Below are 16,337 nucleotides of genomic sequence, written 5' to 3' on the forward strand. Positions count from 1 at the left end.
TACGTTGATCTTTCTTTCATGCGGGGGCTTCGCCCCCGAGCCCCCTTTGTTTGCTCTTAAAGGTCACAAGAAAACGCTAACCCAACTTATTCTAAATACTACGTTGATCTTTCTTTCATGCGGGGGGCTTCGCCCCCCGAGCCCCCCTTTGTTTGCTCTTAAAGGTCACAAGAAAACGCTAACCCAACTTATTCTAAATACTACGTTGATCTTTCTTTCATGCGGGGGCCTTTTCTTTACTCTTAAGGATCACAAGAAAACCTTAACCCAACTTATTTTAAATACAACGTTGATCTTTCTTTTATGCGGGGGGCTTAGCCCCCCGAGCCCCCCTTTGTTTGCTCTGAAAGGTCACAAGAAAACGCTAACACAACTTATTTTAAATACTACGTTAATCTTTCTTTTATGCGGGGGCGAAGCCCCCGAGCCCCCTTTGTTTACTCTTAAAGGTCACAAGAAAACGCTAACCCAACTTATCTTAAATACTACGTTGATCTTTCTTTCATGCGGGGGCTTCGCCCCCGAGCCCCCCTTTTCTTTACTCTTAAGGATTACAAGAAAACCCTAAACCAACTTATTTTAAATACAACGTTGATCTTTCTTTCATGCGGGGGGCTTCGCCCCCCGAGCCCCCCTTTGTTTGCTCTTAAATGTCACAAGAAAACGCTAACCCAACTTATTTTAAATACAACGTTGATCTTTCTTTCATGCGGGGGCTTCGCCCCCGAGCCCCCTTTGTTTGCTCTTAAAGGTCACAAGAAAACGCTAACCCAACTTATCTTAACTACTACGTTGATCTTTGTTTCATGCGGGGGGCTTCGCCCCCCGAGCCCCCCTTTGTTTGCTCTTAAAGGTCACAAGAAAACGCTAACCCAACTTATCTTAACTACTACGTTGATCTTTGTTTCATGCGGGGGGCTTCGCCCCCCGAGCCCCCCTTTGTTTGCTCTTAAAGGTCACAAGAAAACGCTAACCCAACTTATCTTAACTACTACGTTGATCTTTCTTTCATGCGGGGGCTTCGCCCCCGAGCCCCCTTTGTTTGCTCTTAAAGGTCACAAGAAAACGCTAACCCAACTTATCTTAAATACTACGTTGATCTTTCTTTCATGCGGGGGCTTCGCCCCCGAGCCCCCTTTTCTTTACTCTTAAGGACCACAAGAAAACCCTAAACCAACTTATTTTAAATACAACGTTGATCTTTCTTTCATGCGGGGGCTTCGCCCCCGAGCCCCCCTTTGTTTGCTCTTAAATGTCACAAGAAAACGCTAACCCAACTTATTTTAAATACAACGTTGATCTTTCTTTCATGCGGGGCTTCGCCCCCCGAGCCCCCCTTTGTTTGCTCTTAAAGGTCACAAGAAAACGCTAACCCAACTTATCTTAACTACTACGTTGATCTTTCTTTCATGCGGGGGCTTCGCCCCCCGAGCCCCCCTTTGTTTGCTCTTAAAGGTCACAAGAAAACGCTAACCCAACTTATTATAAATACTACGTTGATCTTTCTTTCATGCGGGGGCTTCGCCCCCCGAGCCCCCCTTTGTTTGCTCTTAAAGGTCACACGAAAACGCTAACCCAACTTATTCTAAATACTACGTTGATCTTTCTTTCATGCGGGGGCCTTTTCTTTACTCTTAAGGATCACAAGAAAACCTTAACCCAACTTATTTTAAATACAACGTTGATCTTTCTTTTATGCGGGGGGCTTCGCCCCCCGAGCCCCCCTTTGTTTGCTCTGAAAGGTCACAAGAAAACGCTAACCCAACTTATCTTAACTACTACGTTGATCTTTCTTTCATGCGGGGGGCTTCGCCCCCCGAGCCCCCCTTTGTTTGCTCTTAAGGATCACAAGAAAACCCTAAACCAACTTATTTTAAATACAACGTTGATCTTTCTTTCATGCGGGGGCTTCGCCCCCGAGCCCCCTTTGTTTGCTCTTAAATGTCACAAGAAAACGCTAACCCAACTTATTATAAATACTACGTTGATCTTTCTTTCATGCGGGGGCTTCGCCCCCGAGCCCCCTTTGTTTGCTCTTAAAGGTCACAAGAAAACGCTAACCCAACTTATTCTAAATACTACGTTGATCTTTCTTTCATGCGGGGGCCTTTTCTTTACTCTTAAGGATCACAAGAAAACCTTAACCCAACTTATTTTAAATACAACGTTGATCTTTCTTTTATGCGGGGGCTTCGCCCCCGAGCCCCCTTTGTTTGCTCTGAAAGGTCACAAAAAAACGCTAACCCAACTTATTTTAAATACTACGTTAATCTTTCTTTTATGCGGGGGCTTCGCCCCCGAGCCCCCTTTGTTTACTCTTAAAGGTCACAAGAAAACGCTAACCCAACTTATCTTAAATACTACGTTGATCTTTCTTTCATGCGGGGGCTTCGCCCCCGAGCCCCCTTTTCTTTACTCTTAAGGATCACAAGAAAACCCTAAACCAACTTATTTTAAATACAACGTTGATCTTTCTTTCATGCGGGGGCTTCGCCCCCGAGCCCCCCTTTATTTGCTCTTAAATGTCACAAGAAAACGCTAACCCAACTTATCTTAAATACTACGTTGATCTTTCTTTCATGCGGGGGCTTCGCCCCCGAGCCCCCTTTGTTTGCTCTTAAAGGTCACAAGAAAACGCTAACCCAACTTATTTTAAATACTACGTTGATCTTTCTTTCATGCGGGGGCTTCGCCCCCTAGCCCCCTTTTCTTTACTCTTAAGGATCACAAGAAAACCTTAACCAAACTTATTTTAAATACAACGTTGATCTTTCTTTTATGGGGGGCTTTGCCCCCGAGCCCCCCTTTGTTTGCTCTGAAAAGTCACAAGAAAACGCTAACCCAACTTATTTTAAATACTACGTTGATCTTTCTTTCATGCTTCCCCCTCGAGCCCCCCCCTTTTTTTTTCTGTTCTTATCTTCCGGCACCATCATCAGGCCTTGAAACCTAATCGTAGTCATAGTTCATTACAAGACTTTTCTAAGAAGCCCAAAAACAGCTATGATACGATGTTCCATCATGTAGTTCCAGTTCATATCTTCCGGCTCCATCATCAGACCTTGAATTCTAATCGTAGTCAAAGTTCATTACAAGACTTTTCTAAGAAGCCCAAAAACAGCTATGATACGATGTTCTATCATGTAGTTCCAGTTCATATCTTCCGGCTCCATCATCAGACCTTGAAACCTAATCGTAGTCAAAGTTCATTACAAGACTTTTCTAAGAAGCCCAAAAACAGCTATGATACGATGTTCCATCATGTAGTTCCAGCTCATATCTTCCGGCTCCATCATCAGACCTTGAAACCTAATTGTAGTCAAAGTTCATTACAAGACTTTCCTAAGAAGCCCAAAAACAGCTATGATACGATGTTCCATGATGTAGTTCCAGTTCATATCTTCCGGCTCCATCATCAGACCTTGAAACCTAATCGTAGTCAAAGTTCATTACAAGACTTTTCTAAGAAACCCAAAAACAGCTATGATACGATGTTCCATCATGTAGTTCCAGTTCATATCTTTCGGCTTCATCATCAGACCTTGAAACCTAATTGTAGTCAAAGTTCATTACAAGACTTTTCTAAGAAACCCAAAAACGGCTATGATACGATGTTCCATCATGTAGTTCCAGTTCATATCTTCCGACTCCATCATCAGATCAGCTCAACAGTACCATATTATTGTATTGTCATCGGAACTATATATAGCTGCCAATTTTCATTACGCTACGACTCCTGGAAGATGGTTAAATTAGCCTCCGCAGATTCCATTACATACATAGTTACATACACGACGACCTAATAAAAGCGTGTTAATAAAAATTGTAGGTATCTCGTAATTTTCCGATTGTATCACACAACTCATCATTTTTAATCCAACAACAAACTACAAAAGGCAGCGACTAACAAGATCGTTATAAAAATAATTAAACTCATGTTTGTCCAATTATATTCTCGATAAGATCTTCTATCGTCATCTTATCTCGCTAACGAGTCGCTGTTGGCGTCCATTTTGAATTGTTTATGTTGGCTGAAATGAAAAGCTTCGCGCTTTGATTTTAGTCTTTGGTTTCTTTTGTCTAATGGGCTCCACAGACGTTACTGATAATTTCATGCGATTTGCGTTACTTTGCAGGATTTTATTGATTGATTGAATTCGTCGCACCTATAGGCAATTCTTTGTCAGTAAATAATAATTTCATTTCTTCATTTTCTCTCTGTGTATGTTTGAAACGAAAGTCATGGGGCAAACTTTACTCAGCCGATGGCAGTCAATTAAAGAGTAGAAATAGAAGGCTCAGTTTTCCAAAAAATCTAAATTTGCATTCGAACCATGGCGTTTTCTAAAACAGATTCTATTGGTACATATGTTGAGATATTTTTGAATACTATAGAGGCTGTTTGATACTTTAACAAAGAAGGCCGTGACTATCTCAGCATGTAAGAACCAATCCGGTTACCTCACTTTATGGGTGGTTTCCCATTATATCGGCTTATACTTTTTATCTACAGGCTATCTTAACTTAATTGAGAATATCGAAAGAACACAGGCAGGCCTTAAGTGAAAGCCGCAAGGGCTGTTTTAGAACTAGCCCACTTAAAGTAGGGGGGATTTAACGACTCGCCACACTCTCGGTATTTTAACGTTATTATCTATAATTATCGGAGTAAATAAGCTACCGTTTGAAGCTTCTTGATTTATCGATGGGTAGAGATTTAGGAGATAATCTTAATAGTGTAGATAAAGGGTTCTTGGCTTTCAACATGTATCGTAAGAAACTTGATTTAGCATAATTTAAATTAAATTACCTTTCTGAAATTGTAAATAACTTTGAGAAAAATCGTTATTTAATAGCGAAACTTCTTCCCCTTTCAGGCGTTTTGGATTTTGTTATAATATTAAATTCATTAAAAGATATTTCTGTAAGTACTTACTAAAAACAAAGTTTACATTACTGTTCATTCACCCGCTCGGTAACACCATTTTGTCATGGGACTATTTATTTTTCTAGTAAGAAACCAATGGCTTGTCTTTCCTTTTGTTAAGATGTTTTGATCAAAACTATCCTGTATTTCTTAGAAAAGGGCTTGACATTTACAAATCTCTTAAGCCCTAAACACAATATGTAGTGTTTAACATCGCAAACTAAAGGTCAAAACGAAAACTTTATGCTCTCGGTTCCTAAAAGGCTTCTTCAAACATGTCCTTCACCGACTTCCCTTAGGATCCGAAGGCAATGTTGTTTCAACATAAGTTACAATCCCAATAAAATACCCGTTTAAGTAAACCTTTTCAGTTACCTGTACTCTAGACTCCGGTAGGTTGATCTTAAGCGCCACCTCTTCTCTCATGAAGATGTCGGGGTACCTCGTCTTGCCAAACAACGCTTCTAACACGTCGAGCTGCGCGCGAGTGAACGTCGTTCGCTCCCGCCGTTGCTTTCGGGGATTCACGCCTGGGAAAAGAGAAATGTTTGATTATTTAGTTGTTAAATAAAATGCCTTAAACCCTTAGAGTTGATGAGGAAGGGCCAATAGACTTAAAGTTAAGGCGACAACAGAGCTAAGTGAGGGACAGAAGAAGTGTTCGGCGAATTTGGAGAAGGAAAAGGTACCTTTTCTTACGTCTAGGACGAAATGCTGCAATAGATCGAAATATAGATATAGTTATAATGTTCTTTTTGTTGGATTTTTTATTCTGAACTGTGAGGTTAACCAACGACTTTTTGGTACCTATGGGATCATACAAATGTACAGAAGCTCGTTTGCAAAAGTTGCAAAACAGCGTATGACATGCTTATTTAAATTGAGAGACATGTTTGGCATTGTTTGTCCTGATCCTGAGATTACAGCAAAATTATGAAGTCTCGTCGTATCTTTTGTACTAAGGCTAAGCTAACCATTGAGCGTACGATATATTCCGGCTTTCTCTTTTTATAGTAAAGGCAATTTATCAGGCTAAACAAACAAGCTACCAAAACTATTGAGTACTTGTAAACGTGTAATCTCAACAAACAATAACATTCCTTAACTGAAAATGAAAAAGAATTAGTCTATGCTCTATGGAGTCTATGGCACACAAAAGTCGAGACAAGCAGTCTGTCTTTGACCATTCACTCAACGCGCATAGACAAATATTAATCTTTTTTAACGTCTGAAACTGTTCCTAGTTGTAGATGTGTCGATTTTTTGTAAGTTAGGATGTAATTTGAGTTTGAAATATGATGGTATAGTTTTTGATTGTGTAGGATTACAGGTATTAACATATGACCCGCTTTCGAGACTGTTTTGTTTGTGAATGATGACAGATAAATTCCTAAGTTGAATTGTAAGACATTTTTGTACGAGTAGGTTGGAGTTTTCCTATAGAGCTTACACTTACGTCAAGCTATAGTAGACCGTTTGTCTATGGGTTTAGACTTTTGTAAGCTGCTATGCCAAGTTAGTAGGGCTACAAGGCACGAGCGAGCGTAGATTGCGTTGCGAGTACTTTGTCACTTACAATATGAAAGTGCTACCAAAGGAATGTCTATTATAAATTGTTTATAAGCTTTATGGTATGTACAGCGTTTAATACAGTTCACAAAGCTACAAGTAACTTGTTTAAACTCATTGACCAACATATAAAAATCGAACAAAGTTTTGCTCCATACCTACGTGAAGTTAATCAAGGGCACACAAGATAATTGTTTGAGTTCCAACATTCGTGTAGTCAAATTACTTATACAGTATGTAAACTAACGAAAACCATTTACTGTAACCCGTAAATGTCCAGGTGATACTGAGAAACTTTTACTATGGGATCAACCCCGAAATCACGAAAATATCTTCTGACAGTTTCATAGGTAGTTTTATTTTATAGTAAGTATTTCCTATGGGAGAGTAAATTTTTATTTCGCGTTTTGGGTGTTGGTCCCATAGTAAAAGTTTCTCAGTATCACCTGAACATTTACGGGTTACAGTAAATGGTTTTCGTTAGTTTACATACTGTATATCAATTATATCATAGAAAATTAGACAAGATTTTTTGTTAAAAATAGTATGAATCCGTAAAAATGTGTGGGTTTTTAAACCCATCGCTGACAGTGGGCCAATAAAATAAGTACTAAATTCTAAAATTAATTAGTAATTCGTAACACAGTAGAGGAATTCGGTCCGTTTTATTATAACTATAACAATAAAATGGAGAATCCGAATACGCAATAATATCCATATTTTAGTAAACATGACGAAATTAATGATATTCGGTAAAACTGGTTATAGATGTAGTCAATTGGCAGTCATTAATAATGATTAGTTTTTTTATAGACCACTACTGTGAATGGCTGTTTTTGTGAGGTTATGGTCATTTGCCAATGTCAATGTTATTAAAACATAATGTATCATAGACAAGACGCGTTACATGTGTCTTGCCAGGCAAGTATTTATCGCGCGACCATGATTGCCTGCGTTTTATCAGAAATATTATATATCTCACAGGACATGCAGGAAGAGGCACCCTGGTGCATGCTCTTTGCCGACGACATCGTGCTTGTCGGAGAAGAGGGACTCGAGGTACAAGGCAGGTTAGCGAAGTGGCAACAGAGGCTGGAAAATGTTGGCTTGAAGATCAGTAGATCCAAAACAGAGTATCTTTACTGTGACTTCGGCGGTCTTTCCGCCCCTGTTGCCATGACACTAGATGGCGAAATATTGCCTACCTGCTCGGATTTCAAGTACCTGGGTTCTCTCATTCAGGGAGATGGCGAGATCGACAGAGCAGTTCAGCACAGGATTAATGCAGGATGGATGAAATGGCGACAGGTTACAGGCACAACCTGTGATCCCCGAATGCCTCTCAGGCTGAAGGGGAAAATTTATAAATCAGTTATCCGACCTGTCGTCCTGTATGGAAGTGAGTGCTGGGCCACCAAGACGAATGATGAGAGAAGACTGCATGTGAATGAAATGAGAATGTTGCGATGGATGTGTGGTGTGACAAGACTGGATAGGATTCGGAATGAGTATATAAGAGGAAGCCTGAAAGTAGCGCCAGTGACAGAGAAATTGAGAGGAAGTAGATTAGCATGGTATGGGCATGTAATGCGGAGGGATGAAAGCAATGTTATAAAACGAGTGATAAATATGAAAGTGGATGGATACAATGGTAGTGGAAGGCCTAAGAAAAGATGGATGGAATGTGTGAACAACGATATGAGAGTGAAAGGTATTAGTATGGAAATGACGGCTGATAGAGAGAAATGGAGGAAGATGATCTGCTGCGCCGACCCCAAATAATGGGAAAAGGGCAAGGGAATGATGATGATGATGATTATATATCTCACAGGTAATATTGGAACTCTGTATTATGTATAATTAAAGTGGATTAGGCTAATTCTGCACACATTGAAGTGAGTCATCAAGTGACAGATTCTGGAAATGTCAGCAAACTGAAACTCTCATAAAAAATAATGTATCATTGCAATGTCTCACTTTTCACTTTAAAGAGTCAGGCGGGCTGTAGAAAATTCAAAATTTAATCTAGAGCAATTTTGTGACAATATCAAGATATATTTGTTCAATTAAGATAAGCCGGTCCTATTTACAGTAACTTAAATGGGCGAGTTTATTCAAAGTTGTCCCCCCACTTTTTTTTATTTTAATTTTTTTTTGCGGTTTCCACTCAGAATCGCGAGCTCTTTCAATCCCTAATAGGAGAAAAAACCGGCCAAGAGCGTGTCGGGCCACGCTCAGTGTAGGGTTCCGTAGTTTTCCGTATTTTTCTCAAAAACTACTGAACCTATCAAGTTCAAAACAATTTTCCTAGAAAGTCTTTATAAAGTTCTACTTTTGTGATTTTTTTCATATTTTTTAAACATATGGTTTAAAAGTTAGAGGGGGGGACGCACATTTTTTTCCTTTAGGAGCGATTATTTCCGAAAATATTAATATTATCAAAAAACGATCTTAGTAAACCCTTATTCATTTTTAAATACCTATCCAACAATATATCACACGTTGGAGTTGGAATGAAAAAAAATATCAGCCCCCACTTTACATGTAGGGGGGGTACCCTAATAAAACATTTTTTTCCATTTTTTATTTTTGCACTTTGTTGGCGTGATTGATATACATATTGGTACCAAATTTCAGCTTTCTAGTGCTGACGGTTACTGAGATTATCCGCGGACGGACGGACGGACGGACGGACGGACGGACGGACGGACAGACAGACATGGCGAAACTATAAGGGTTCCTAGTTGACTACGGAACCCTAAAAAGTGTCCCAAGGATTTTTTTCCCATTCCGTTACCATTTTTTCATACATTTTGTAGGGCGGTAACGGAATGGAAGGTTTGAAAAATGTATGGAAATCTTGGGACATTTTTTTTTCCTATCAGGATCGGAAGACCTCGCGATTCTGAGCATGAATTGCATAAAAAATACCCATATTACAAAAAAAGTGGGGTGGACAACTTTGAAAAAAAAGTGGCCCAAATGTAAAAATATAATACCAAAAAGGAACCAATTAAATCATAATGAAAGTGACATTTCGGTTATGAGTAACATTAAAACAGCAAAACTAAAGTTTTAACACGGTTCCCAAACTGGAAAGGTGAACGACCTTAATTTATGAGAACCAGTGTAATATTTCATCTCAGTTGCCTAATAGGCAAAGATCAAATAAGTTATGATCATTAAATTTTATGAACACTTTCGCACGTCGTCGGTTATCTAATGGGCTACTTAATGTGTGAACTTGGACTGACGGCACACTTGACTTATTTTGGTTGTTTTAGTGGGGCCTTTATGAAATGAAATGAAAAAAATGAAAAATGAAAAAAATTTTATTTCAGGCGTGATCCCATAAATTTGTTAGTAAACTTAAACAACTATCCCTACTCTATATTAGTCACAATAATAACAAAAATAAATTAAATTAAATTAAAATATAAATTAAATTAAAACACTACAACAATAAACAAATAATATTCCTAAAAATTATTTTTTTTATTATATTTTGGAGCAACTTCTATAGGGCTCATGGAGTTTGCTCCAGCGTCTCATGAGAGGGCTGTCCATCCTGGAGACTAATGCGTTCAGGAGACCGTTGGTACCACCCTGCAATCGATACCACTGGGAACCCGCTCTTTTACGCATGATAGCATAAAAGTCGTCCGTATGGGCATCCGCGAACATCCCAGATGCGCTGCAGTACCGAGGGAGGCCCATCAGTATCCTAAACGCATTATTATATTGAATACGCAGGGCGTTGTATGCTCGCTGCGTATAACTGGCCCACAGGCTGCAAGTATAGAACGATTGACAATAAGATTTAAATAATGTGATCTTGACTTCATTACTACACTTTGCAAACCTGCGCACCAGCATGTTGCATCGAACAGCCAACGCCCTACGTTCCCGCTCCACATCTATGTCATCACTGAGAGTCTCGGTGAGCCAGTGACCCAGGTATTTAAACCGCTGTACCCTGTCCAGGACGGCGCCATTCAACTCTACAGGAGGTACTTCCTCTAGTTTCATGTTGCCTGCCCTGAAGACTAGTAACTCACTTTTAGTGGTGTTATACCTGAGCCCATGTCTCTCCGCGTAGAGCTCACATATCCTCACGAGCCTCCTGAGCGCACTGACAGAGGGAGCCAACAGCACCATGTCGTCAGCATAACTTATATTGTTGAGACAAGTACCGCCAATGTGACACCCGACCTTGGCGCCGGTGAGTTCCTCTATCAGTCCATCCATATACACATTAAATAAGGTTGGAGAGGTTACCCCCCCTGCCTCACTCCGCAGTCAAGAATATACTCGTCCGAATATACGCCTGCCCATCGCACAGAGTTGATTTGATTGCTGTACCAGTAATCAAATACCGCAATCAACTCTGCCGGGAGACTGGTCTTGGACGACAGCTTGCTCCACAAGATGTCGTACGAGACCAGATCAAATGCTTTGGATAGGTCTAGAAAGCAGGCGTACACTGGGCTTTCCTGCTTTACATAGTATTGGACAGTACTTTTCACACAAAATATAGCTGACTCCGTAGACACTCCCGCCTGAAAACCAAACTGAGCGTCCCTAGCTTTGTAGTGTCTACGAAGCTGGCCATCAAGAAGCCTGTCCAGCACCTTAGCCACGATTGTCGCCAACGAGATCGGTCTGTAGTTGCTGAGGTCAGACACATCCCCCGTTTTATTTTTTATTATAGGCACAACAGTGGTTTTCATTAGTGCACTCGGTAAGTATGAATGACTCACACACAAGTTAAATAGTAACGCGAGCACTCGCGGAAGATGTGTCCCGGCATGTCGTAAGTGCTCAACACTAAGCCCATCATGCCCCGGAGATTTCCCAGACGTCATTGTTTTAATGACAGAGGAAACGTCATTTGCCGAGAAACGCACCGACACTTTTGATGGACACGTACCGAGCACTGGCATAGTCCGACCCAGCGAAGACTTGACCTGAAAATGTTGTTTAAACAAGTTGGCTATATCAGTGGGCTCACACTCACCCGCAACGCTCACAGGCAGGCTAGGTCTCAAATTAAGCTTACCCGTTTCTTTCCAAAATTTACTAAAATTTTTTGCTGAGTGGAGAGTCGAAATAATATCCATTTTGATCTTTTGTTGATTATCTTGACACCACTTCAGCTTACTTTTGAAATGCTTTCTTGACTCATACATTTGTTCATAAATGTGCCCACTGGCAGGCCTATTAAACGCAATCCACTGCTGAAAGTATAACCTTGCCTGGCTGTGAGCATCTTTCACATATTTATTCCACCCCGTAACGTGTTTATAGCGTAGATTCTTAGTACTTAATGTTCTAGATAGAAAAGCCGCCTCACTTAACGAAGAAATTATATTATTATACAAACTATCCAAATGTTGTCTATGATCTAGAGAATTACACATATTATCACAGCAATTAATAAAAATGTTAGGAAAATTAATATTTTTCAATTTCAAATTACATAAGTCAGTATATTTATCTATTTGTTCAGGCGTTCGCTCACCCCACATAACATCATTTTTATGACCTTTGCCCTTGATTTGTAATTTCGTTATTAGGCTCAAGTGCATCTAATAAATCTATATTATTAGATGCGTACAAATAGGTATGGACCTAGGTTGTACCTAGGCGTAAACGGCAGTAATGTTTTTTTTAATTTAGGTAAAGTAAAGTCGGGGTCCAGTTGGCCAAGTCCAAATTGACTGACATTTAAGAACAAAGGTCAAATCAAATTCCTTTTTTTTCTCTGACACGTTCTAAATTTAAAAAAAGTCATTATCAAATCGGTATAGATATTTTCATTTCGCAATAATAATTCGCAATGTGTCAGATGGGCGAATCAACTTTTTGACCGACTCAAATCTGTCCGCACATTCCTAACATAGTTGTGAAATTTCACCCTTAAATAATGAATTTTATTGGTATTTTTCACTTTACCCTGTATATTAAAACATAACCCTAACTGTTAAATCTAATAAACTGAAACTTTGTTCATTAGAAGTTCGATTTCTTGGTAACTCCAGAGACATTTTGAGTAACGCCAGAGACACCAAAAATGTCGGTCAAAAAGTTGATTCGCCCAGATACAATATTTTAGTTAAAAAAACTGGCTATCATTTATGAATATTTAACTACATATATCCTCCCATCTACCTCAGAGATGTCCAGGATCCCCACGTGCCTTTAGAAAATGTTCATATTTTTGAAAATTACAACCTTTGCTACCATGGCGTTAGGCTAGACGTCTAGGCATCTATAGAGATATTAGAGAGTCAAGACAATCTTGTCACTAAAACAAGGCGCGAAATTCATATTTTCTATGGGATAGTTTACCCTTCGCCCCTACATTTCTTAAATTGTGCTACATTTCTGCTGCTAAGGTTTGCTTGACTATCTACATATATCCGACCAACAGCACTGAACTGAAACCGACACTGACACTGAAAGCCATGGTTATTTTTTCTCTGTACATGACCATTTATCTCCTAAATCGCATTAAATGGCGCTACTTCTAATTCAAAGTTTTTTGCATTTTTAAACCGACAGGCTTACCATTTAAACGCTGCCTACACGCCCGTCTACGGAGCGTGAAATCATTAAGATTTGCATACGACGTGTGGGTTTGTTTATCGGAAACCGGTTGTTTGGATAATTGATATATTAATTACTATTTGCATTTATGATTTAACAATGTATTACACAAAAAATGACAACGTCACTTCTACGTAATTCAATAAGTTCTATTTAAGGCATTGAGGTATATGTACTACGTACTAGAGGCGACGTTGCCAAGCAAAAACACTGCACATGCTGACAAATGCGCGGGGTGCGGGGAGTGGTTATTTACGCGTAGAGTAGGTCTACCACCAGATGTGACACATTATTATATTCTGCCTAACGGGAATTTTACATTATAGTTAAATACGGATATTCTAGTCAAACTTATTTATTTATTTACAACTTAAACAATACAAATTAATACAAAATAAATGTGCTGTATTTATCTTCTTCTTTAAAATACACAATGAACATATTATATATGTGTGGTCAGTTGGTAACCAAGTTTCCTCAGCACGATTTTTTTGGACAAAGCGTATAAATTGTTCCATTTTTTCATGACCAGGCCGAAGAAAACTGCAAAAAGTGAACGTGCTAAAAATACAATTTTACTCAAAAACTATTAACTATAAATATATATATTAAAAAAATATTTTTTTTTAAATATTTTAGTAACATAATTAATGAAATAGTAAGTAGTTGCTTATTAATTTTCCAAATAGAAATATTTATATTTCGCAACTCTATTAGAGATGAAACACATTACATATGTAGTAAGAACAGTGTAAATGGCACATCTGCGCGGTTAACTTTTTATAGTCTATGATTGCGTCACCAAAATGGCGGCAGTGTCGCGCCCGCTCGCGAGTTTGTAGAATATTCAATCTTAAAATATTATAGACGAGTTTTTTGTTTAATTTACCGATGAAATGTCACACCTTGGCTTTTATTTGATTTCCTCGAGTGATTAGTACAATTTTTAAACACACAAGAAGGCATTATTCACGTGGAAAGTAAATGCATCACGGCACGTCACTGCACCGCAAGGACCCGGTAAGGACTGACAACGTTGCGGTCCAGTGGACCGCAGTGCGTTGTGTAAAAATTCTCTTAGCAACGTCGCCTCTAGTACGTAGTACATATACCTCAATGATTTAAGGTGACTGGATAAAAGGTTTTGCTGTCTATAAGCATCGATTATCATATCGAGTTTTAAGCTTGGAATATTGATAAATAGGCTACTTGACCCTTTTTCAAAGTCTGTCTTATATTATTAATTACTGTCTAATTAAACGAATAAAAATAGTACCATATTTTATTACGACTTAAAAACCCGCAAAAAAATTATTTAAAGTTTACTTTTACGTGATCAGGCAAAAACAACATCAGCCATATTAATCTATAGAATATCTATGACATGACGTCAGTATATTTAGAAAAAATATTTCATATTGTCACACCCGTCAACGACTATGAATTTTAATACAATAGAGGTTGCTTCTATGGAGATCAGATTACTACCTCTAATTTCCATAGTTGATCTGAATTATGTGACGTCACTTCATTGGCCAACACCGTTTTCGGAGTCCATAATTAAAAAAAACATACACACATCTTTAATTAAAAATACGCAGTTATCACGCACTTTTAATGCCCGCAAGCTATAAATATTGATTTCTTAAGTCAAATACTACAGAAAACAATAACTTGATGTGCTAAATTCGATACGAGTCTAGTAGCCTATTACACATATGAAGAAGTAAGTAAAATGTATACGTTCATCAAAAATAAATAGTCGGCTATGATGCCATATGGCTTATGCTTAAGGTACGATTGCCCGAACTTACAGCACTTAAAACATTAGAAGTGCCGCGACTGTTTCAATCCAGTCAGGATCTTCAGTAGTTTTTTTGGGACAAAGGGGACAAAAAGTTCAGTAAAAATATAATGATTATACCCAAATCATGTCTACGTATAGTATAGGAGTAAGTCAAGTTAATTACGACAATTTTAAACGGAGAGGACCTTATTGTGCTTGAAGTGTAAGGTCCGTTCTGTAAAGGAAAGCCACATAATTATATTTGTTTGTAGATCGCGAGTGAAACTCTAGGTGAAGGCGTCAACATCAGATATCGATTCGAGCTCTTTGTCCAGCGTATGACAGTGCTTTAAAATTAGCCTATCGTCCAATCTCCAATAACCAAACACGACGGAGAAATTTAACCCAAAGCGAAACCACATTATCGCTCCATCGCTTTCGTAACGAGACACGAATATACCATTAGCACCATAGACAACCCCGCCGTAAACAAGCGGTAGCTATCAGAAATCGGGCATAGAGATAAAAATCTAAAAAAAACTACGTCATGTCACGAGGATTAGCCCCTATTGTGAGCTACGACAATTGAAATACATCCGTCCTGTTCCGACCCACGTCAGTTTCGGAGTTGGAAAGGGACAGATGTCAGTTTATTTTCAGTTGTCTATGGCTAGGTAATGTGACAGTTTCGTATGAAATGTTTGTTTGGACGTCGTTTGAATGGAGGCTCGGTCGTATTATTCGATTTTAATCCGGTATCGGTCTTGTAACGATTTTTGGATGCGCGCGCTTGTACGGAGCAGAGGGGTATTGTTTCAGGAAAATGCGGTTTGTGGTTTGGATATTTTGAATACATTTCAGTTGAATTACGTAACCCATTAGTGAACGAATACCTGCGACGAATTTAGAGCCTCTATTAGAGTTTTTGACGTGTTTAGAGTGTTTGATGTTTTACTCGATGGCGTAAACGGTACAGAACTTGTATGTAAGTAATTAGTAAATCTTGTAAATATGTGGTTGCAAGCGCTGCTGCACTTTCTCCATACAATGAATGTTATTTTGCGTAACATTTACTCCATTCATTTACTCATTCTTTTATTTTCTATTCAGTTTGTTTCTGGTACCTACATAAAAATAAATACATAAGTCAAAGATAGGTGTTGCGTAATCACGTTTATAACATGTACACTGTAAATTAGATTGTTGGACTTTATGATGAATTTGAACAAACGAACCGAAAATGTCAACCCAGACCCGGTACCAATATCTTACCCATTAAAAAAACATCCCAAGTCACGACCATTAACTCTAAAAATCTACAGCACGCGCCATCGCCGCCTATTAGCATCGGCAAACACATTATCTCCCGTTTTTCACGGCGTTTGACCGACCCTCCCTATCCGCTAATGATGTGTAAAATATTCTCAAACACCCTTCTTACTCGCA

At 38.9% G+C, this 16,337-nt stretch overlaps 1 protein-coding gene across 1 annotated transcript in view; it reads right to left on the reverse strand.

The window, feature by feature from the left end:
* Positions 1-16,337, reverse strand: part of LOC125237061 (homeobox protein OTX1 B) — an 82,283-nt gene that overhangs the window by 9,651 nt on the left and 56,295 nt on the right. Inside the window, exon 3 of the mRNA XM_048144004.1 lies at positions 5,303-5,457. Coding sequence (XP_047999961.1) covers positions 5,303-5,457 — 155 coding nt within the window. The remainder of the gene's footprint in view (positions 1-5,302; positions 5,458-16,337) is intronic.

Source organism: Leguminivora glycinivorella, chromosome 20 (assembly GCF_023078275.1).
Source record: "Leguminivora glycinivorella isolate SPB_JAAS2020 chromosome 20, LegGlyc_1.1, whole genome shotgun sequence".
NCBI classification, from domain to species: domain Eukaryota; kingdom Metazoa; phylum Arthropoda; class Insecta; order Lepidoptera; family Tortricidae; genus Leguminivora; species Leguminivora glycinivorella.